This window comes from Buteo buteo, chromosome 25 (assembly GCF_964188355.1).
Source record: "Buteo buteo chromosome 25, bButBut1.hap1.1, whole genome shotgun sequence".
In the NCBI taxonomy this organism is placed as follows: Eukaryota; Metazoa; Chordata; class Aves; order Accipitriformes; family Accipitridae; genus Buteo; species Buteo buteo.
Window position 1 is genome coordinate 10,628,692 of NC_134195.1, and position 25,239 is coordinate 10,653,930.

Genomic DNA, 25,239 nt, shown 5'->3' on the forward strand with positions numbered 1-25,239 from the left:
CTGGAGCCACGCACTTCCTTCAGAAAAAAATTCTTTGGGAAAAGCTGAACTGCAAACATCTTTGGAGCCTTTTGTCACAGAAAACTGTGGGGAATTTTCATAAGCTCTGAATTCCTGCTGAGAATTCACCTTTGTTTAAGAGTTCAACAGGTATGGCTTAGTGAGGATGTTTAATAAGGCTCAATGCAGTACAGCCAGTACATCTGGTACAAAAAAAAAGCTGCATTTATTAGGTCTACAGGTCAGTATATAAATTTCTCAAAGAGACTCTATGGCTATGTCTCTACTAGTGAATTAAACATGACTAGAATATTAAACATTGTACTCTGGCACTGAGGCCATCTGGCAAGAACATCTCAAGTCCTTACTATTAGACTTTCTCACCCTCCAAAAAGGGGTGGCTATATGCTAGCTGGGTATCAGAAGCCTCTCTGGCCCATGCAGACTCCTGAGCAGCACCTGGGAAGCCTTCAAGGGAGCACCAGCTGGCAGGGGCCAAAATCACCCCATGAAGCACTCCAAGAATTAATTGGTAAGGTTGGTCGGACTTCCCGTACTCAGGAACATTTCCCAAAACTGTCGTGAAGTAGCCTATTGGCAGCAGTGTCTGTATGTGTGTGTCCCCTACCTGTTTCGTGTAAGTCGAGAGAAGGAGCTGAGAGTCATGGTGGGACAGCAGAAGAAACACAGACACACACACACACTTGAACGCAGGTCAGGGAAATTCAGTTCCTTGGGATATTTCTTCGTGGTCCAGCAGTAACCGTTGAACTGTAAAGTCTTTAATAATTTCTTTGGGAGGTACACCAACTCTAAATGACACTGAGCCTCTGGAGATTATAGAATAATTAGTAAAACATTTTTTCTCCCCTTTTATCAGTGTCTAATGCTCTAGTTTGTTTATTCCTATGAAGGGAAACCAAGAAAAAATGGTATTGGACCTGCTGGTAGATACTAGACCCTGAGTCAAACAAAAATTTGTATTCAGTTTCTGTATTTTTGACTGGGACTTTTGCTTGAAAAGAATTAAGAAAACGTTGTTTTGAAAATGTAGTGACTCGATCTTCATCAGCTAGAGCTTACAGTCAGAACAGCTGAAGGGAAAAATGGGAAAAGTTGTCTTAAATCACCTTCTTGTTCCTCTGATCCCAAAGCAGCCAGACTGAGCCAGCTCCCAGCATCAACTGCAGCAGAGCAAGGACTACAGAAATACAACCCTGCCAAGTCATCTTGTGACACTAAATCAAGTGTCAAACAGACCCTGTTGCACATACGTTCTGTCCTCTGCTCTTCCTGACAAGTTTCTCTCCATATCCCACCTAGATGGAAAGGGGGTATTAGCTCCAAGGAGGTATTTCCAACAGCATGCCCAAGGGGAATTCTCAGCTTATTATTTATTATCTTGAACTGAGACAACAACCAACAGCTAGACTCCAGAAAAGGATCTGGCTATTTCCTAGATCTCTGGATTAAAAAAGCCCCTTTTCATACATAAGACTTACAGTGCAATGCTAGACGATATATCAGCAGGAATCATGACTGGCATTACAGTTGGTGGCCACTAAAGAGAACACTTGCCTAATAACAACAAAGATAAGCCAGAGGGTGACTAATGCAAAAGGGCAAATTTTAGAAACACATCAGCATTTGAAAACTCTAGCCAATATTCTTGCAAAGCTAATAAGTAAGTAATACCATTCACATCTGTATGAAGATGTTGAACTGAGTACCAGCCACAGTTCTGCTATGTGTTTTGCTGCTTTTAGAAACAAGGAGAGGGCAGAACAAGACCTAAAATTCATCATGGGACAATCAACAGAGGTGATGTCTGAAAAAAAGTTTTTCAAAGAAATAAAGATTGAAAGTATTTTTGGAATTTAGTCTTGCAATTACATATAATTCTTCTGCTTCTTTTAACACACTCTCCAATACTCACTTTTTCAGGGAATATACATAGGATGGAAGGCATGGCCACTTCTCTGCCTTCAAAGCACCTAAAAATTCAGGCTATGATACCTAACTGCTTAAAAATTCCAGTCTTAGCATGAAGATCTGCATGTCTGGAGCTTTTGTGCCATCCTATGAAGACACAATAGGGTAAGCTGATGGTCAGGATATCGGCATTGGCGCTGGATTGCTTTGCTTCTGCCAGTCTGTGTGACAGCTGACAGAAGACGGGCCAAAACCTCTTCTCTTTGACACCACTGAAATTGCACCACTGCATGTAATAGCCAAATTTGACACAGTATTTTCCCTGGAAAGGAAAATGTGTTCCTGAGAAGTCTCTGACATAATAGGCTAAAATAGTCTCTTCTGGAGTTTTTTCAGTCTATCAGTAAAATAAGTGTCTTGGAGGAATACTGAATACATGTTTTTGATCACGTGGAGACTACAGCTCCTTCTGAGTAACTGCCTATTTACTAATGGTTTTTGTGAAAAACAATAAACATACCCTGTCCCTGCTGAGCAATGATAACCAAATCAAATCAAACTTTCACTCCAGTACGATCTCATAGTAATCTAAAAATTGAACAACTCCCCCGCCCGCCCTCACCTTCCTTCCCTGTGTTTTCTAACTCCATTAGAAACAGTCACGGTTTATAGAATGGCTCACTACAGCAAAAGCATGGGTAGAAGTAAACTGAGGGTTTTTTTGCAAAGGTCTGGTCGCTCAAGTCTTTCAAAGATTTGACCCTTCTTATATTTATTCATATGGCACAAATGCCTGCTATTCAAGTCAAAATAAATAAACATAGCATAACAGTATCATTAAAAATAAGCACTTTCTGTTTTCAGAGAAATTAACATGCCTGTACTGACAGCCATGCCACACTAGGAGAAAAAGAGACACAGAAAAGGATTCCAAGCTGAGCGTTGAGCTATGAGGTAGGCAAGGGTGTCTGGAAGACTATGAAGAAGCCTAACTGGCAGTGGGCTGGTTGTGCTGCAAGAACTGATGAAAAAATATCTATCACACTTCTGACAAAAAGATGACCAGAGAGTAATAGACATGAAGATTCAGCAAGGGACAACAGGGAGAAAAAGATGGAAATACACTAGTAGTCTCGGTAGAAGCTAAGACAAAATCTGGTTGCAGTGATAGATGACCACACCTCAATGACAGATTGAGAAGTAACCCTGACACTTTCATCCTTTGATTGCCTTCATCAACATTACATCTAGTCAATTCTTCACACACCCATTATTTCCATATATCTGAAGATTTATCACTCATCTTTGAAAGGCAGTATTTCATTTTGTGTCCTCTAGAAGCAATTAACTAAATCCATCTTCTGAATCTTCAGCATTGTTACTGCATTATTGCTGTGTTTTAATCGAATTCCTCGGAAGTGATCTGCCATTAAGAATAGATTCATTGTAACATTTTATTTCAGGTTTGCTTTGGTTTTATTATCATGAAGGAGGTCACAATAACATATCAATGTATAAAGGACATACAGGATTCAACAATGCCACACTTAGTGGGGTACAGATGACATTCAATATTGCTCTGTAAATGTTATAATCAAACAGCATATAGTGTTGCAAAGAATTTTAGAACTCATTTATTACCATTCTACACGGTAGGAAGCATCAGCTACAGTCAAGCTTAGAAGGACTAGCTAATTGTGTGCCAGAAAATAGCAAGCTACGTGTGTATTTAGCTTAATTCAGCAGTGTTTTCAGGGAGAGGGAGGGATCTGGTTTTCCCACAACGGATTTTTTTTTTTTTTTTTTTTTGGAGACGGCACACCATAGGAAAAGGACTAGAAAAATAATGATGTGAAAAATACAGCCTCCTGCTTTAGAGCACAATAGATGTGAATACTCAAGAGTCAAGAGGGAAGAGAAAGAAAAATTGCAGAAGATTCATACAGGAGTCTCATGAGATTTGGTCACTTTCTTGAGCTATTAAAAAACAAAACAAAACAAAACATTCAGGGACTTTTAGGGAAAAGTAGTAACAAATTACTATGACTTCTGTCTTAAAGACAGCTGTTCAGTGAGCACCAGCAGTTGAATTAATAGGTATACTTCAGTGGAATAATTCTTTTTTCAGTTAAACCACTTTGCACATATAGAAGCCTTTGTGTCAGCAGGTTACTAAATGACATTATACATGTGTCTCTGTAGGTAAATTAGAGGAATATAAGGCAAGATTATAAATTAGATCCTTTTAGATGTGACTGATGAAGGAAAGGGACAACATCACAAGTGTTAGGGCTAGATTATTTCTTTAGGAAGACTAAGCAAAAGGGATCTTCTTCAGAGGTTTGTTTTTTGGTTTTTTTTAACATAAAGAAATACTTCACTAATGGATAACATGATTACTTTATGCAAACTTCTGGCTTCCCTTTCCAAATTACAGCATCAGCATCCAATTCAAAAGGCACCTAACACCACATAGATGGGTATGCCGGGAAAGATGTACAGTATCAACCTTGATGCAGTACTTTACAGTCAGGTTAATAATATATGAGCCTGCGACTAAAGTGGGTCTACTGGAAAGATAAGCTGATCAACTATCTTAAATGCATTTTCTAATTCACTGCCCATCTTTTCCTTCCTCTTTTTTTTTTCTGTCCATTTAAGGGGGAAGGTTTATAAGAAGAATTGTAGGCAGATAATCAACATTTTTAAAATAACTAATCTATTCCCAAGCTAGTTCAACCATTCTTGTGAAGAAAAAACATGGAAGAAATGCCAAAGGAGACACCATTTTTTTATTAAAAGGAAATGAAATATTTCCTTCTTAAAATTGATTTCTCTTAATCACCTCTCGTTCATCACACAAACACACAGGTACCGCTAACTACTTCTCTTCACTTTTCATAATCCCCTACTGCCCAAGGACAACCTGCTTTCTCTGTCACACAAGGTAAGATGAAGTCCAGTCCAGCTCCTGTAGGCGAGTAGCTTGCACCTACGGTCTAGGTGCCTAATGAAGGCTGGGGGGGGGGGGGGCTCTGGTACTTTCTTTAGTCTGTATTAATGAAAAGAGGCAAGTACTCTGGAAACCCTCCATAGAAAGACCGTTATCTACCCAAGCTGAGGTGAACAACATCTCCATCTGGATTTAAGTGCATGTTCACTGCACAGCATAGCTGGCTTGGATGCCACCTCAAGTTCCTTCTTCCCTCCATCAGTAGCTATTGCTCATCTACCAGAGCTTTCTGCTCTGTGATGTGGCTCAACACGCTGCTTTCTGCATGGGAAGTCACTATCAATGAGTATGAAGGCAAGCAAGACCAAGAGAGAGCGCTTGTCCCCGAGAAACCAGCTGCAACAGCAGTTTCCCAATGTGCAGAGAATATTTGTCCAGGTATTACCTCTAGAAAAGACATCCTCAAAGAGAAACAAAGAGCTCCGACAGCAGTGCAGAGTCAAGAGGACATGTAAGTGGCATTCACTTCACCTCCTGCCAGACGCCTAACAGACAGGCACTTGGCCCAAGCCATGCTCCCTGTATGGAGAATGGAAAGAAACAAGCTCCCTACAGTGAGTCATCTTCTAATACAGAAACTACTAGTCAGATAGGATGTATCACCCTCTGGAGAGTCACAGCTCTCCCACTAGAAAGGGTGACTACATAACTTCACATGGCTGCAATGCATTGCACTTTTTTTATATATCTAGCCTAGCACATAAAGTGGGCCAGGGAGTTTTCTAGTCCAAAGGACAAGTGGCATGGCATGGCTTGTTGCTATCTAGATGAACTTAGTTATTTCACAGCACAAGTAGCTGCATCCAAGCTGCCTACTGGGAATGGACCTGGTGTGGGCTAACCTCCAGCGAGTACCCAACCATCACCCAGGAAAATGCTCAGCAAAATCCACGTGGATGATTAACATATGATGAGTGCGTGCCTGAGCTCAGGCACCATGCTCAAACACAGAAGACTTGACATTCTTCAGATTATCAGGAGCATCACAGCTCTTAAATCTAGAAGATCCATAGCTTACGGGGTCCTTCTGAAAACAAAATCAAGGGTCATATCTATTCTGCAAGTTCTGCTAACATTTTGCTATGCAGAATTCCAGTTGGTTTGGGAGATGTTTTTGTTAACCAAATAGAAAGCCTACTTTACATGATTGGAAAATGCTTAGAAAGGCCAAATGTCATCTGAATAGACCAGCAGGTCAGAAGCTAAAGCAAATCACTGCTGATGCAGAGAAAACACAGACATATCATTGTGCTATATTACGAAGAAAGGCCCAAGTTCATCTTCTGTATCTTTAATGAATAACAAGACTTACTGCATTACGCAGTACTCCCATCTTGAGTTGGTGTATTCTAAAATTCAGAATTTAAATGCATTTTTGTATTGTCTATTACTTTCAGCTTCAAAATTTCAGTGCATTTAAAAAGGCACGGTAGCATCAGAAACCATCAAGAAAAATAGCTATCTGCTTACAAAGCAACTTTTGATTAAGTAGAGAAATGGTTTCCACGAGCTTACATTTTAGCACTCTAAGCCTGCAAGATTCAATTTCTTACTCTTCCAGACTTATTTCCCCACTGAAAAATGTAAAAGGGGCTCAGCTTCCCTGCACAGCCAAGCTCAGCTCCTGGAAGAGGAAGCCCTCAGCTCTTTGATTCTGCACAGCCCAGTCCCAAAGAGTGCAGGGCCCTGCCCAACCAAGCTCACATGGCGTGTGAATTGGATTACAACTCAACATTTGATATTATAACGAAGCAATGAGCTCATGTGCTAAGACTATGATGGATAAGTAACCACTTCAATGGGAGATGCTAAAATTTCCCTCATGTGATCGAGAAATAGCCATGTGCGACTCAACGGAATTAAGCTCTTCCTTTCAAGTAACTTTAGGGTTAACAGACCAGCAGAGTATGACAGTCGGGCTATCTTACATATCAATTCAAAGAGCAAGGGATGAGAAATTATTAATCACATGGATCTGAGCTTGCTTTTAAAGGTTATCTTCTCTGTGTTACATGTATTTCAGTTCAGGACTCACACAAAGTCTACCTGAAAACCCCTCCACAGTTCAAACTGTACACAGAATTTTACGTGCATTAACCTGCTGGGTAATATTACTTAGTGCTGCTGAAGATCAACTGTGTACCAGTTCAGCACAGTCTTCTACTTACCTTCAAAAAGGCAGGTTAAGGAGGAACAATAATGGAATTCATCCCAACATTAACTAAAAATTGAGCATCTGTCCTAGGACAGTCAACTCCTTTCATTGTCTTCTCCATCCTATGACCCTGTAAGCACCTCTAGACAGGCACTTCTGCAGGGCCAGTCATCCTTACTGTCTTAAATACCTGTCTTGGAACAAAAAATATTGTCTTACAGAAGTGCTTCCCTCTGTTAAAGGGAGCTCTGATGATCAGCTCTGGCTGGATGCTGGCCGTACGCTGGATAACCTATTAAAAGCTTGTGAAACAAGTTGTATTCAAGGACGGAACTCCCACTGATACAACCATCCTGTACAGAGCTCTGTACTGACATAACTTCACAGCTTCCAGAAACTGTACTAGCTGCACCAGAGGTGCCTCTGGCATCTCTGCAGAGTGCTGTATTGTGCCGTGGAGACATACCCATGAACTAATGAAAATTCAACATTCATTTTAGTATAAAGAAAAAAGTCATTAACTGCTATTGAACTGCCAATTATCCAGTGTAACTGCAGACCTCCCAGCACAGCTGTTTTACCTTCCCCCTCTGCTGTATGCAATATTACATTCATATTGCAGGTTACATTATCACAGCAACCTGTAACCAGTTCCTAACTGCTGAGAGAACAAATTATTTTGCCAAAGTTATTGGTTCAAATCCGTAATAGTGAATAATGAATTAGACATGCCTAGACTTGGGGATTTTTAACTAGCAATATCTGTAGTTATAAGGAACTGTGAAATTCAATTACAAATATTAAATGAACTCTCCTTTTAAAATGATTCTTCTTCCAGCTATTTTTTATGACTCTGTGTCATAGGGGAGAAAAAAAAGAAAGTTTGTCCTGGATAAACTAAAACCCCTAATGGTAGCTAAATATTACTCAACCTCTTCCACTGAAAGTTTTTATTATCCTTCAGTATTGATGGACTGCATTTGATTTGATACTACCCGAGTTTAAATTCTTTATATAATCAAATCTTTACTAAAGTTAAAATTGTGGGGAAAAGTGTATCATTGCTGAATGACCCCAATGCTCTGGTGACACCTAAACAAAAAGTCTTCTCTCTGAGAGTCTTGAGACTCAGAAGTCTCAAGTCACAAATCATGGGCGGTTGCAAGAGTACACTAGGGAAATATTATAACGTATTTATTTTATTCTTCCATAAGCATCCGCTACTGGCCAGTATCAGTCAGGACACTTGGCTAGGTAGACCTTTAGTCATGAATGTTCCTGTGTTTGTATGCTGTCTTCTGCCAAGCATGAGATTGTCTGCCATGCCTTTATCACATTGCTAAGCTTTCCGTATGACTACATACATTAAATTATATGAATAAGCACTCAGTGCATGAATAAAAATCTTCATAGAAATATCACTCTTTCCTTTCTCTCTTTTCTTCTGTCTTCAAAGGAATGGGAAAAATTGCTAGGCATAGAGTAGGTATAAATCCATAAAGTTTCTGTCAATTTTCCACTCCTGCATAACTTAAATCAGTGTACTTCTTCATGACTTGGGCATGACGAAAGGCTATCAACAGAAGTAAAAATTTACTTACGGTTACATGCACAGAAGTCCTGACCTTGTACTTTATAACTCTTTTGTTATGACCACTATATTTGAAAGGACATACATGCGACACCTGTTGCAATCAATGCAAAGATACCAAGAACACAATAAAGATACATACACAAAGTTGGTAACTAATGACATCTCAGATGGCATGGCATAGCCTTATGACACTGGCATATATTACAAATAACCTATGGGAAACTCCTGATCTTCTGCAGCATCAGCACAAGACCAGCAGGCCCATATGAAACCACACCAAGACATGCTTGTGTGTACAACTCAGGGGAGCACTGACAGAAATAATTAAATCAGAGCCCAGATTCACAGAAACACAGTACTGGAAAAGATCTCAAAGCATCAGCTAGCCCAGCCTCTTCAGAGGCAAGAGCAACACCATTGGAAGAGGTGTTTTTCTAGTCTCTTCTTGAAAACCTGCAATAAAGGAGATGGTACAACAAATGTAGCTAGCTGAAAACTAATCTGAAATCAAATAATTAATTTCTTCAGGTCTTTCTTCAATTGGTTCTGAAGAGCAGCTGATCATCCTCCTCTCACCACCAGCTTCCTACATATTGGGAAATTTATGTCCTCTCCCCATCCTATTTTTTAGTGCTAAACAAACCCATTTACTTCAACATCACCACATACGCCCTGTTGTCTAATTATTTTAATTAGAAACATTTGTTTCCCTTCCTTACACCTCCTGTTTGTTTCCATCTCCCTGAAAGCCAGTGCAAAGACACTGGACACAGCATTCCTGGTCAGGCTTCAATAGTGGTGGACAGAGAAACCCCTGTGTTTTGTGAGTGACACTTCTATTTATGTACCGGAGAGTAAGATGTGTCTTTTTTCAATTGTATTGTGCTTGTGACTTGGATTAACTTTTTCACTTGCTTTAGACTGGTCCAGTAAAACCTCCATATCCTTTTTTTTCTGTTCTGCTGCTTAGCCAATTCCTTATCGCTTTAAATACTGGATTCTTCCTTCCTTACAAAATGTAGCACTTTGTGCTTGCCCCTTCTTTATTTAGGGCCATTCCCCTAATCTGATCTAAAACATCATTCCGAATTCCTTTGTTGTCCCTTGAAATGTTTGCAATTATTCCAGACTGATGTCATCACGGATTGTATCTATTTCATCATCCAAGTCAGGATGATTCAATACTGGCAGCTGTGGAGTTGGCTTCTAAAAAGCCTATTGCAACCTCCCAGCAACGTCAACTACCTCCTTGTCTCTGCATAAGCAGGTATTTCTTCCCCTTCACAGCAGCCGCTTTCCTCTGCGGATAAGCAGAAGCCTGTCATCAATTCCCTTGGCCAAAGAGGAGTCATTCTCCTGTCATGCCGTCTGCAACAAGCACTTCTCTCTCTCTGTCAACAGGAACTACAAAACATGACAGGAGTGGAGAGACAAGAGCGAGGCAGGCTGGGGGAGTTCACAGGTACTGTCCCAAGGAAGAAAAACAGATGGGGCTAAAACAGAGGATTAGAAGGAGAGATGCTCTTGTTGCCAGCTGGCAACCAGAGAGCAGGTAACCTGCTAAGATAGACTGTCCTCCAGGAGCAGTGCCCGTTGCTGCCGTCTCCTCATGGATGGCTGCTGGCTCATCACCAGTGCAGTGACAGCACTCTTTGCAGGGCTATGCAGGCCTCAGGAGATGCTTCCCTGCTTGGGAAGTATTTCTTTCTTCTTCTTCCTTTTTTTTTTTTCCCTATATTATCTATCAAACACATACATACATATATATATACAGATACATGAAATTATTTATATGATCTATCTGCCATATCTATTTAGTATGATCTACTAGTCTCTCTACGTACATTAAATTATAAAATATATAAAAGCAAAAATCAGTACATAAAGTTTTCTATTTTATACTCTTGTGATCAAGTTATAAGCACTGCACACGAGTCATCTTCTAGCTAGAAAACTTGCATTTGCCAAAAAATGACTATGTAATCACTCTACTAGTACAACTCATTTAATTTCTCCATCTGAATCTTCAAAGCAAAATATGTCACAACTCAGTTATGATTTCCTGCATGAGGTAACTTCGAGATTCTGTTTGCAAAGTATTTAGAAAGTAGTTGTTTATGGCAGGAAATATAAGCTACATTTATGATAGGAAACATCGGTTACATTTCACTGTGCCTAGCTGCTGCCACTCGAAGACTAACCAAGTTGCCTTGGCTCTCTCCATAGCCATTCAGGAAAGATGGACACCTCCCACAAAAAAAACACTGATGTCTAAGATACCTCTTACAAATTACTGCCTATCTCCTCCTGATTCCAGAGGGAGCTTGGAGGATGAGCTTTGGCTGGACACCTAGGGAATAAGTAACTTGCCTAAGCAAGGGTGTCTGGTGCCATTTTGGATGCCCCGGATTATGCAAGACCCCTGCATAGGACTGGCAGGTACAGCACACAATCTATGGGAGTCCCCTACCCTTCTGGAGAGGCAGCTGGAGTCCAGACAGGATACCTGGCAGCACCTAAAATATCTAAGAAGCACTATTAAAGTGTCATCTTTCTTTTAAGATAAATAGCTCTCTGGACTCCATCACCTCTATTGACAAGAATAAGACTCAGTTGTCTAAACTTCAGGAGCTGGTGTCATGTCTAACACATGAGCACAGAGAACACAGACATGGCAGAGGACTTGCAAGAGACCCGCAGCAACCTGGACTGGAAACTGGAGGGCAAGTATGATACCATGAAACTGAAATGACAGTAGACACCTTTGCCTAAGCAGCCACATTGTTTTCTGGATCTCCATTAACTGCACATGTAGACCCTAGCAATCCAGCTCTCACTTAGACATCTAATTATACGCATCTCAACTTACATAAACTGAATCCCACCCCATTTTTTAGACATCGAAAGTAAGATGTGACAAATCTCACCAATGGAAGTGTGAAGGTTCTGCACCTTCAGTACTTCGGATGAAGTATGAATTAATTCACCTAAAAATAATTATTAATGCATCACTATCTAAGGAAAGTAGACAATATTTGCCCTCAGTAAGAACTTTAGTTGACCTTACAGTGGCAACTACAACACAGTTTGACAGAAAGATGTCAAAATTGCTTTGAAAATCAGCAGGCACCTAATGAAGTCCATATGCGTACTTGCAGTTTTATAATGGAGCATATGTAAAAATAAAAAATTACAGTTAGCATAGAAGAGATTACATCTTTTTCTGAAACAACAACTCGTAAGTTTTATGGTCTGACTTTATGTCAAACTAATTTTCTGAGTACAGTATTCTCAAAACAGCAGGATGACTATATAGCCAATGATGCCTCCTGGGTTTTGCTGGTTTAATTTTATCGGAATTAGAGCCTTTGAAAAACCCTGGGTGAACAGCTCTGAAGTCCCCTCTATATACAAAGAGAATGCAGACAGCACTTCAGAGAGTAGTAGTACAAGTTTCCTTTCTTACAGAAGATCATACTATTCTCTGCAAAGCAACATCTCTAAGAAGAAAGGTTCATTTTTGCACTGATTCCCTTGTTTTCTCTATCCATTTTATAGCTTTACCTCCCATAAACTGTAAAACACATCCTAAAATGATGGTAAAATGAAAGCACAGCACCTTAGTCTTCCAGCTATAATGATGAGTTTAAAGAGGGGGTTATTTGGAGACTCAATGTATTGATTATTTAACTTCCTACAGATAAAAAGCTACGGGAGTATTTGGGTGCTTGAAAATTATATGCCTGGAACTAATACACTTGATTCACAGACCAAATGTTGAACAAGAATCAGACTATAAAAAAAACCACAAATTGTGGATACTGTCTGATCAGAAATAGGCTGAGAGACTAGTAAAAAGCAGGAGAACTATCTTTTCCAATTCACATCATCTAAGCAAAACATACCTCTAAACACAGAAAGTACAGAACATAATCAACCCAAATCATGTTAAATTATAAATTATAAAGCTAAATTATTGAAAAGTGACAACAGTAATCTTCCACACTCTTTATTTGTAAGATGACTTACAGTATTTTCTCAGTTTTATGTCTGTTATCATTGATTAGAAATGCATCCAGAGATGTACATTACTGTACATTTTACAGGCATTTACAGTAGTTTTAAATGCAACTATTGGAGGTATGCACAAAAATAGGTAGGTGGTTAAGTACCCAATTAAAGGTGTAATTTGTGAAATAGGCAAATAATAATGGGAAAGCATGCACAGATAAAGCAGGGAAATAAAGCCCATATGGAGCTATACATATATATGCATATATATGTGCAGGTCATTAATAAACTGCAGTCCTTCTTTGAACAATGCACTTACACGCAACTTCCTTAACTCATTCTTGCTACCACATATATAACTCAAAGTATAAATATCAAAGCATATTATTTTTACTTCATAAACGTTAAGTATTTTCAGTATGATGTAAATAGTATAGCAGAGTAACAATTTCAATAATGCTACTCAATATTTTCATGATGTTATGAGATCAAATAGAAAATGCTTATTTTGAACTTTTCAGTAAAAGAATTTGATGCTGTGCAGCCCTGATACTTGTATCAGTCCTCCCAATGCAGCTTAGAATTTCATCATCAAATCTAAAGAAAAATGTTAACTGTTCCATGTAATCTGAGGAAGAAGCACGTTACTATTTAACAAGTCTATTCTAAAAAAAAATAGCTACAGGTAGTCTGGATGTATGGAGGGCAAAGGATTTTTAATAATTTTCAAAAGACTAAAAATACACAAATAAATTTTTAAAATGCCGGAAAGCCAAATGAGTAACTAGTAACTGAAGATTCACAGAGCAATATATTATATATAAGCCTAGAGTTTGATTAAGAATAGAAAAAGAGTATGATACAAGCTGTAATTCTTGTTACAAAGAATTGTCATCATATCACTGAAAGCTACATTACAGGCTGCCTAGAAGGCAATATAAAAAAACTTGCTGTAATAACTTTTTATTTATATTCATAAAATTGAGGAATGTTAATTCTCTGGTTATTTTATTTTTAATATAGAGATGAATTTTAACAGGCTGATTTATAAAAAGTTACACCAATGTCTAGATTTAAATCAAAGAAATTAATGTCCATATTACCACAGCTCATAGAGAGAAATTCTTGTAAGACATTTCAATAGCTGATGAGGCTAAAGGTCAATGCTCACAATATCTGCTTGGAATTAAATGAAAGAATATGTCAAAGATTGAAAGTTTAGTGGGTAACCAGCATGAAGCTCAACAGCTATGCCTCAGGTCTTCAAACTAACCGTGACTTATTTTTTCCCTTCCAAATTACTATCTTAGAATCTATACTTCAGTAATCTTGAAAAGCTCCTTCTGTTCATCCTTATTCACTGTTTCTTGATATTTACTCAAGAATCTTTGCAGATCAGTATAGTTACCTAAAATAAGTGGAAGCAATCAACTTAAGCAGTACTTGAATATAGCTGTGCTTAGTTAAAGATGACTTCTTTCACAGGGAGAAGAGACAAGCTCAGCTGAAACTCCGGTTGTAGTAAGGTGTTCACCAACCAGAAGGCCTTTCTGCTCATTTTTCCTGAAGTAAATTAATACAGGTTTTGTAACAATAGTACTTTAGCAGCTCCTTTCAGAAACACGTATTTGTTTCTGTTGCAAGACCTGTATTGATGTTTTTTAGACTTTGCATTGCCCCATGAGAGGGCACAGGAAAAACCTCTTCACTTTACAGCTCTGGCAACTAATGGGAAACAGTGGGCACTGACTTGTGGGGCAGCTAGAAACTTTACTAATTGTTATGCTGGCTCACTGTCCGGGAGAAAGGGATGGCACCCATCCTCCTGAGGAGCTCTTGTATCATTCAAGATCTAATTACCCAGTCTAGCAGCATAACAAGCAGTGTAATTACTTACTTTTCCTTACACCCCTGCTACAGTGGGTTGGGCAAGTTGTTATTTAAACCTAAGAGCTGGGAAAAGAAAAAAAGAAGGCACAAAAAGCAGTATACATCCCCTCATTTTCTTTCCAATCTCAAGTCTGCCCTTCTCTGATATTTATTGCCTATGTGGCATTTCACATACACAAAGTGTTATATATTAATTTAATGTGTAATGTAGCGCTTCCCTAAGTCTGAAGCATAGCCAAAGGTGGGGAAGGTGGCAGTGGGGATAGTGAAGTCAGACTTTTCAATTACTCTTCAAAGACTCAGCTTCCATTTTTTTGAGAAGCAATCCTACAGGTACACAAAAGCCTGGGGAACATATGAGGTATCTCTACAGCTGCCTGAATTTGCAGGAAACCTAAAATAAACTCTTGTAAGTAAGAACCATCCCATTTATCCCTCCTGAATGAGTAGAAAGGCAGACATTGGTGGCACTTTTAACTGCAAACTGCTAACTGTATCTCTGTTAAAACCATTTTTTAAAAGATTGGAAGTAGAGCAAAAGTTTCTATCTCAGAATTTTGGGTAGAATGGGTGAAAGAAGGGGCAGGATTAATGAAAATACACAGATCACACATAAAGCCAAGCTATGCCAACTCATAACACTGCAACAGTGCGTTGAAGGGGGGATAGTGGGGTGTTAGTGTCGTTTACTAAAAGAGAGTTCAGCTTCCAAACGTGCAGGTTATTACTTTTAATGCCATAAATGTAACTACAGCATTGCAGAGTAGGCTGCTCTTTTTACCTCAGGTTTGCAAAAGGAAGAATAGAAGGAAAAATCTGAGATAGAGAGGGAAGGAGTAATTTGCTCAGGAACATGAAAAATCCACCTGAGATTTAGGATTAGGACAAGAAACAGCGACTCTAGCTTCTAACCCCAAATCACCAAACTACAGACCGGGGGACCGAACCGCAGAAACACACTAAACACCTCCCTTTTCCTCAGTGAACCTGACAGCCCCAACAGTGTCACCTCGGGAAGCAAAATTACAGCTCCTCCAAAGTCCGCGCGCAATCGCGCCCGCTCTAGAAGCTCCACGATAATTAACACACTCGCACGCGTCAGAGTTTATCCACCGACCAGCTGGGTTGGGTTTGGGGTTTTCTGCCCTAAACCGCTCAAGAAGCGGGGAGGCGCCGACACCCGCGGCCCTCCGCCACCCCCACCGCCCGCGGGAGCCCCGTCGGCCGCTGCCGCCGGCCCGCTCCGCTCCGCATCCCGCCGGCTGCGAGGCCGCGGCAGGTGCCGGTGGCCCGGGGAGCCCCAGCGAGCTCCGACCGGCCGCGCCCGGGAGGGAAACGAGAGGAGAAGGGGAAGGGGGGGGGGGGGGAGGACCCGGCACCCCCGGGCTCGGCCGGGCCACGCACACCCGCGGAGGCGGCCGCCGGCAGCGAGAGGGGAATGGGGGAAGGGGGAAAGCGAGTCTCCGGGGAAATAAAAGTTTTCAGGCGGAGAGGGCCGCCTCGGCGTCCCGCTCGGCTCGGCCGCCGCGACTCGGTGCGAAGGGAGGGACGGGGAACGGGCGGCCCTGACCCGCCGGGCGGCAGCCCCGGCCCCGGCCGGGCCCCCCCCGCGCTACTCACCATGTTGACTTCGGAAACCATGTCGATGCTGGCGATGTCGATGTTCATCCCCACGCAGACGGGCGGACCTGCGGGCAGACGAGACCGTTACCCGCCGCCGCCCCGCGACCTGGCGGCGAGAGGGGGCGCGGGAGCCGGCTCCGCCGAGCGGGAGCGGCGACAGCCCCGGGGAGGGTGAGGGGAGGGGGGGCGAGCCCGGACAGGGCGACTCACCTCCGAAATCCGGCCGGAGGCGGATGTCGTAGCCCTTCAACAATTTATCCACAGTTTCTTTCACGAAGGACATGTTGCCGGGATCGTTCACACTGTGGGGGCGAGAGACACCGGGGGGGGGGGGGTGTCAGGCGGGGGAGGCAGAGGACGGGGTGTGGGGGGCCGGGGGCGGCAGCGGGAAAGGCGGGGGGGGGGGGGGGGAGCGCATCAGCTTGTTCCCCTGGCGAACCGCATCCCGCGCCGCCGCCGGGGCACGCTGGCTCCTACCTCTGGGCGCAGCAGACCACGGCCACCAGGACGGGAGCGGAGAAGATCCCGAAGATCCTGCCTCCCCCAAAGCCCCACATCCCTCCGCCCCGCGCTCCCTCCGCGCAGCAGCAGCCGCCGCCGCCGCGATCCGGCTGCCCCGGCTGCCGCTGAGGAAGAGGCGGAGGCGACAGTTCTCGTTCTCTTCGCCCTCCACACCCCACCCCCCTCCAAAAAAAAACCCCCCCACCCCCTGCCCCAACACCGCTGTCCAGCCCGCGGGAGCCGCCCGCGCCCCCGGCTGCGCCCACCCCGCGTCCGGACGCCGCCGAGCCCCGGAGGAAGCCTCCCTCCGCCGGAGCCCGGCCGCCCGCCTCCCCTCCGCCCGCCGTCCCCACACGCCGCCGCCCGCCCCGCCGCCTTCCCGCCAGCCGGGAGGGGAGGGGAGGGGAGGGGACGGCGCCGCCGTCCCTCCCGGCGGAGAGCCCGAGGCGGGGCGCCGCGGGGAGCGGGGCTCGCCGGGGCCGGGGGCGGCGGCTTCCCGGGCGCCGCCTCGGGGCACGCCCGCCCCGCCGGCCCCCCCCTGAGGCGGGGGTGCCCCCTCGCAGCGCCCGCGGGGGGCTCCCCCGTAGCGGGCTCCTGCCCTTCGGGAGGGCGAGGGGATCCCCGGGGTGGGAGCGGGGCCGGGGCGGCCCGCCGGACCCTCCCGGAGCCGGGTGACGCCCGGCCGGGCTGAGGGGGGCGCGGGCCTGGCTTCAGCCCTCGGGCGGGCCGCCCTCCCCCGCCCCTCGGCCGGCTCCCTGTGGGGGTGAGTGCGCCCGCCTGCCCCACGGTGCGTCCGGGGAGCGGTGCCCGGGGGGAGGCCGCTGGGGCAGGAGGGGGAGCTGGGCGGGGAGCCCTGCCCTGAGCCGCACAGGGCCGGAGGGGGGGTCCGGGCCAGGGCCGGGGGTGCGGTGTGCGTGCACGGGTGCTGGGCCGGAGGGTCCCTTCAGGGACGCCCGTGGGGATGCCATCGACACAGACCTAGATCCTCGTGTTTTGCCAGGCAAACCCTAGGTGGGACGGTAATGACGGGGAACTGCGCTGGCGCCAACGGGGCGTACGGCGAGAGCTGTCGGCTCTCTGCTGCGTTGCCTGCGAGCTGGTGGGTGCTCTTAAATCGGTGTAAAACATCGGTTGGGGTGGAGACGGCCAGTTGTTATTACTGTTAACCGCCTTCCAGGTTATTTAGTCCTTTCAGCAGGGCTAATTGGCATGGAAACAACAGAAGCACGCTGGCTTGGCTGTATTGCCCTTGGTTCCAGAGCCAGCTCCTTCTCATGCTGGGCCTCTCCACCATCCTCTACCAACGGTGTAAACAGGCTCTTAGCCAGCTCCTGATTCTGGTTACATTGCAGTCGGTGGCCCCTGGTCCATGACAGAGCACAGCGTTTCACTAGTCAAGGGAGAAAAGCAATGTCTTTTTTTGCACTTTTACCACCTGTTTTTCCTTCTACATATCCTCTTCCCTTACAGAGACTGCTAGGAAAAGGATGTACACTTGAGGAATACTCTGGGGTTGTGTACAGGTGAGAAAGCATGGATGGCTTTTCATCTCTTCTCAAAAAATTCTTGACAAGAAAGACGAGTGCAATCTATGGCATACATCCTGACCTTGTTGCTGTTGCAGTTAATAATAAAGCTCCAATAAAAGAAGGAACAGGCTCAGTTTTAAAAACAATGTAAAACCCTATGGGCAATGAGGAAAAACGTAGAGAAACTGAGTGTTGCCAAATCTTGTGATTTCATTTTAAGTCTTGCAATATTTGGATTTTTTAATAGTGCCATAATTACTATGATTATAAAGTAAGTGAAAATCTTAGCTTTCATTTAAAAACTAATAAGGCTTATGATGAAAGCCTGAGAATTGTGATATGAAGCATGTATGACTCAAGGGCTCAAAAATGAAAAGTCAAAGTGATTTGAGGGCCCTGGATCCTGGGGGGCGGGGGCTGTTAATGCTACGGATGGTCAGTATTGAAGACTAGTTCCTTTAAAGACTTCAGAGAAAGTGAATTTAGGGAAGGGTACCAACCCAGTTCTCTTACCCTAAGTGCTGAAAGAAAGTATTAACACTGAAGAAATATTTCTTGTGAAGAATTTAACGTGGTTTAAAAGCACATTTAAGCACTAATAACTTTTCTTAAATAGATTGTCGGTTTTATAACAGAAATAAAATATTTTAGAGAACACTACTGCTGATTAACACGCTATCCTGGTACTTTGGAAACACATCTGAGGTGGGAATGAATCAACAGTGCTGGAAAGTCTGTCATATTTTATCATTTCATTTAAGTATTTTTCTTCTTGATCTTTCAGAGCAACCATTTCCATTTAGTTGTGGGTAATTTAAAGATAATCCAGGCTGGAGCTGATGGGACAAGGAAGTAGCTAGGGGGTTATGGAGCATTTGTTCCTTGGGACTTCAGATTCATTTAGGCTTAGCAGTAACAGAAAGATGTTAAAAATTATAAATGATCAACAAATTTCGTGAAAGGTAAAAATCATCTCGACTTCTGAGAAATGTGGCATTTACAGTGAAAATGGCCCTTTGGGTTTTTTCCGCAGCAAAGACTCAGAACAAAGCTTCTGTGGCAATGGTCTGGAGGTAAGACCCAGCAAAGCCCTGCACAGTGCAGAGTGTTTAAAGAAATAATTGAAGCAAAGACTTTTGGGGAGCTGTTTAATGTGGCCAATAGGGAAAAAATGGGCACAGAAATAGACTCCTTGTCCTGCCCCAAAATTCGCCACCCTGATTTTTCTCTTGGAATTAGGCTTCTAAACGTCTCCTTTCAAAAAGCAAACAGGTTATTTCAAGGCATGGCAGGAACGATTCTGGGCACTTTTATTCACTAAAGCAAAGCACCCAGTCAGAACCTGCAGGTTTTCCGTACAAGAAAATTCCAAGGATGTATCTCCTGAGATCAGCCCAGACTACAGGACCTCAGGGTAAGGTTTTCATCTCTGTTGTTTGACATGTTCCACTTTTCAGCAAATAGTTAAGTAGGAGAGAGAGGGAAAGAGTTAACATGACTCTGTGAATTCATTACTGGATAAAATAAATCAGCGTTCAGTGCTGTAAGGAACAGAACCCAATTCTCTGCTCCCCTTAGCTGCCTCCATTATTGCTCATCCTCACTCTTGCTCTTTTTCCAACCTACAATCTGTCCCAGTAAAATTATCCCTGTAAAAGATGAGACTTCAAATGTTGTAGTTCAGGGACTAAAAGTCATTGCTATTTCTACTACTTTGGTGAATGTTCCAGCCTCTGAGCCATTGGACAGTTAAGATCTATGCTCCTGATCAAATTTGTTCAATAAGGTAAGCACAGCGATATTCTTTTCTTCCTTAGCATTGCCAATATTGTAAAGGCCACTTCAAAAGTGGGTAAGTCTAAACTGCAAAGTCAGCGTTATATGTGAAGGAGCAAAAGGACTGTCCTCGGGCTGGAAACACATGTGGAAGAACACACCTGCCAAGCCTACAGGTGAAAGAAGTCTTTGGGGTGAGTGGGGTTACAATGGATTCATCAGCTATGTCTGGGTTAGCAAGGACCGCGGCTGGTCTCTAGAGCAAAACTGCTGTGACTAAGGACCTGATGTCCATGCCATACACATTTTGTTGGGTCTTTTTTCCCCTTAGGAAAAGTTCTAATCTGGTCCCATAGACTAGATGCTCATTAGCAGTTGGACCACATTCAGTGTGCTACTGGGGTGCATTTTCCACCTTAGTTTCATATAAAACATGTTGAGTCCATGTACTCTGAGACTGCTCTGAGATGTGAACCAAAGCACAGTAAGTGGGAATGATCAAATGATTCACTTCACAAGCACAGTCCTGATCTGCACTAAAATGCTATGTAGATGCACCCATCATCTCCTTTCAGAAGGAGCTGGAACAGAGCACACTCAGCCTTTGTTAAAGGACAGAAATTGTTGAAGCAGTGGAGTGGAATGAGGAACCTCTCAAAATTTTGGAACAAATTCCAGTTTTATTCATCATTGTCAGTACTAATGGAGATACAGAAGAGGAGGCAATGACAGGAAGGCTAAAGAAGAGGAGAGGTCTGCTCACAACTGATGCATTTGCAGTACTACCACTATCAGTCACCAGCCTGTACAAGAAAGACTGGTTTGAGAATCAGGGAAGAAGTATTTGATCACACCATGCAATACATCACTGAGCTCTTGCACTGGAAAGTGGTACTGAAGGTTTACCTGACAAAATGAACATAACCCAAGTTACGCACTGAGGTCAGAATCACTTATCAGAACGTTTTCTTTTTCATTTTCTCTCTGGCTTGTCTGTCATTTAACTGATTTTGACAAAGATCCAGTCTTATCCTGAAGCAAACTGCAATCACAGAGGGTTCAGAGATACAAAAAAGAGAGAGAGACAGAAACTAAAAAAAGTGGGAAGAATTGCTGCTACAGCTGAAGTGGTGTCTTCTGAGGAGCTCAGGACATTAATCTTACTCGGCTGAGACCCATGCTGCTGCTTACCTATTCTGCCTTGCAGCAATTTTAATAGCCTGCTGGTTTAACCTGCTGAGAAGGTGTAATTAATAAAACTGGCTGGAAAAAATCCACAAGAAGATTTTCAACTCTTTTCTTTTTTTCCCAAGCCTGACTTCTTTTGTACTTTATGATATCAAAACTTGAGGACCATTTTTGCCAAAATACCATGCAACAGAAACTTAATATTTCCTTCAGAAAGCTCAACTTTCTTACTTTCTGTGCTACAGTATCTCAGCAGAGTTTTAGAAGTGACAGGAGTATGCTGGGGAGTAGATATGTGGCATTGGGGTTTAGGGAATGCTCTGGAATTTGACAGCTTCATATGCTGTGTTTTGCCTGTTCAGATAATGAGCAGTGGGTTTTGGACATACTATGTGAGGAAAACAATATTATATTTATCTACTATGTATATTTATCAGAAAGCTTATGTAATATTTGCTGACATTGAGTAATACTCAACAGTTTATGCTGAGCTTGTAACTGACCATGAGTTTATACTCACTGTCCCCATTTCTGTCAGGCAGATTTCAAACAGCATTGCATGGATCCATTTGCTTTGGTTGTGTAATTTGCTGGTTTTCATTTAATTATACAGAAATATTAATGTTGTTATGTCAACAGTTCTGATGTAGTGGAGATCTGAATGTTTCAGTGGGCCACATATAGAATAAGGTATTAATCAATATGAGTAATAAGAGGCTTGACCCAAATTGTTTTGAACTGTTGTTTAATTTTCAGTCGGTTATTTTTCTTCATATTCAAGAAAATGGAACAAAAATTTGCATTATCTGAACAAAATTAAAAGACTATTCCTGCAATATTCCAATCCTTCTGCGCCAAAACCTCTGGATTATGCACAAAATGAGTCAGACACATCAAAATAAAAATCCATTGACACTTTGGCAGAGGAAGAAATAATGAAGGCTCTTTATAACTCACATTTTTTCATCATAAGGATTAGTGATTATGCACTGAAATAACACAAACACACAAGAGAAGCCTGTGGTGCTTTAGAAGTACTATTCCTTAAGTCTCTGTCCTGATGAAAACACAGTCTGTTCAGAAAAGCAGACAAGTAACTGAGTTACAATTTTTTGGTTTTTACTGTAACTGCAGTTGAGGAAGAGTTATTTTACATAGGACGTCTTTGTTAAGAGTTTCTACTTGAGTGTTTTCATCTAAATCCCTTTGTCAGCAGCACATTATTCTTAATAAAACAGTATGCAGCAGTTGTTACCTTTTTTCTTTAAGGTTAGGTAAAAATAGAAGGGTATAGCCCATTTATTTGTGTTTTCATATTTTTCAATATCTTTATGAATCTCATATGTGATAATTATTGTTTATGCAATTTTTTTACTACAGCAGCCAGAATTCCAAGTCAAGACCCAAGCCTTATTGTGCAGGAGATCATAAGGAGTGAAGAAGACAAGCGCGAGTTTGAATTGCCTATGTTTAATATTATGTATATTTCAAGGAGGATCAAGTCAGGATCATAACTAACTGATGCATCTGTATAAAGACTAGCTAAAACACCAAGAGATGCTGGTTCCTGACATTTTCATCCAAATGTCCCTTTGAATTTTAACAGTGGAAAAGTAGAGAGACAAAGAAGAAACACGGGGTAGGGGGGGAAGAAAGCCATTTATACATGTAAACAGTCCCACATAAAACAGGATAAGCAATGAGAAGGAAGTGCAGTGAAATGATTTGGCATCAATCCTGATTTGCTAAGATTAGGAAGAATTCTGGAAGTGATAATCCAGGGTAACAAAGAAAAAGCTATGGATAGAATAAAGTAAAAGTCTGATGTATGTCTTGCTCTTATCATTTGAGTAGGTTTTTTTTTTACTTATGCTGAGGAGTGCCCTTAACAGGCAAGAGTCCCTGAAAGATGAGGGGAAAGGAAATGCTTCAGAGTGTGGAGGTGTGTTTATATAGAGGCTGTATCCACAGCCATGCACTGCCAAGACACAGCACTCTGCTGGTGGAAATGCCTCTTAGTCTTTTTAAATGCATCCTCTTTTCCCAAGGCTGTGCCAGCTAGCCCTTCGCTCCCATTCCCCAAACACTGGCATCAGAAGCAGCCACAGTTAAGCTCATAATACACAGATCAGGATCATGTGCCATATGCCGTCTGTGGAATATCATGTAAACTGAGCTGGTTGTGTAACTATATTTCTTTGTCATATGCACTGTATACAAAGGGAAATCACTATATATAAAGGGGAAACATTATTAGATAGATGATAGAGAATTTTGTGTATGATGATCTAAAATATTTGTCATTGTGCCTTAATTTAATGATTACTTTGTGGCTTGGGAAAAAATATTTTAAAATAAATGTTAGTAGTAATTTTTAACATTTTAAAGGGTTAACATTCCATTTAGAGATAATCATATTTTTAAAGTACTTTTTGTTACTCACCTTGTGTCATAAATTGCATATAGTTTTTTGTTTTCTTCAACTGCATTCCTAAAAAGAGAGAAAGAGAGAATATCATTTGCATGCCCTGTGTCCATTGCCAAAACAAAATGTAGTTTACAGCCTTGAAGGTTTTCAGACCATCATTGTAGAATCTGGGGATGGGGGAAAAAAAAAAATCTATAAATTGACTTGTTCAACCCCTGACATGACAAGATTGTAATAATCTTTTGGAAATTGTCTAAGTGGGTTTTTAATTATAGATCCATGACTCTGTTGCCAAGAAATGAAAAAGGAAAAAAATAGTCACTGCTTTTGTGAAAAACACAATGCAACGATATGGTTTCAATAGAGCTATGAGAATAATTTTCAGAAGAGGTTTCTAATTGATCTAGATGAACGTTATCTAATTCAGTTATTTCATTATTTTTTTATAAGCCAAACTAAAAAAATACATTGAAGTCTAACGCAATGTATTCAATGTAAAATGAAATACTTTATCTCTGATGTTTTGAATACTTTTATGTCTGTTTAAACATTGAGATTCATATAAAAAAGGCATCTTGAAAATTTAAAGGTTAAGTCTATATTTTTGAGCTTTTTCAATTGAAATCCATGTGACTTTGCAGAACACTTTTTGCATTTTTTTAACTAGAAAAATATTTTTTCTTGAATTTTTTTGTCGGACTGTTTCAGAACATGTGGGAACAAAGGACTCTTCTGAAATAGTGCTACTGATTTAAGGGGGAGCAAGAGAAGATGTTGTCTGAAATGTGTTGGCTTTGCTGGAATCAGCAATAAAATATAAGTTTTAGCTAAGTAATTTCTGAGAAGGCGTGATGACTGTAAGGGGCACTCCGTAATAAGTATTGATTTGTATCTTACAATCTGATTTATGTCTCTGTGCATTACTTTACCTGTCTGCTTAGAGAAGTTAAAGAGAAGCAACTAAAAGCATGGGGTAAGTGATCCTGAGTTTGAATGCATTAAGCTCCACTTACATGGGAAGGTAGATCTTGGGTTTGGTCCCTGTTCCTGGAGCGGGTATGGATTTTACATTAAGTACGCACTGGCTAAAGGATGTTAACAACTGAGTATTGTGAATGCCCAACTCCCTTGTGCACTGGGTAGGGAGATGTGGGGCCTCTCTCATGCCTTGGATCCCCTTGAAGTAGCCGGCCATCTAAAACAGAACTGGTAGGGCTGAGTAGGGCTCAGGTCAGGTGCCACCATCTAGTCTGTTTAAGATGCCCTGAGACACTGAATAGAACTGTCCGTTACAACACAGGATATGCGATACCCACGCTCTAGTGGAGAGAAGTGGAGTCCAAGGGGGATACCTTGGAGCATCCCAGTGGCTCAGGATGCTTGTGTCTGGGAACTGGGCTGAGCCTCTCAGGTCAGATTCCATCCAAGAGAAGGATCCCCAGGTTTCTATAGATAGGCTCTATTAACTGAATTGACTAGATTTCTGTTGACATAATGGGAGCACCCAGTTCTCATGTAGACACCTACATCTAATCTTCAGATGAATCCTACTCCAAACTTTGCAATATCTTATGTTCTTTTGATAGTTTGAGGCATCAG

General features: G+C 42.2%; 1 protein-coding gene across 2 annotated transcripts in view; it reads right to left on the reverse strand.

Annotated features, from left to right (window-relative positions):
- GABRB3 (gamma-aminobutyric acid type A receptor subunit beta3) overlaps positions 1-25,239 on the reverse strand; it is a 191,267-nt gene that overhangs the window by 93,619 nt on the left and 72,409 nt on the right. Inside the window, exons 2-4 of one of the 2 annotated variants that reach the window (XM_075057625.1) lie at positions 23,656-23,703; positions 16,429-16,520; positions 16,216-16,283 (exon numbers count right to left, since the gene is read on the reverse strand). In XM_075057625.1, coding sequence (XP_074913726.1) covers positions 16,216-16,283; positions 16,429-16,520; positions 23,656-23,703 — 208 coding nt within the window. Of the gene's footprint in view, positions 1-16,215; positions 16,284-16,428; positions 16,521-16,695; positions 16,776-23,655; positions 23,704-25,239 lie in introns of those variants that run through there. The other variant, XM_075057626.1, reaches the window with a different exon arrangement.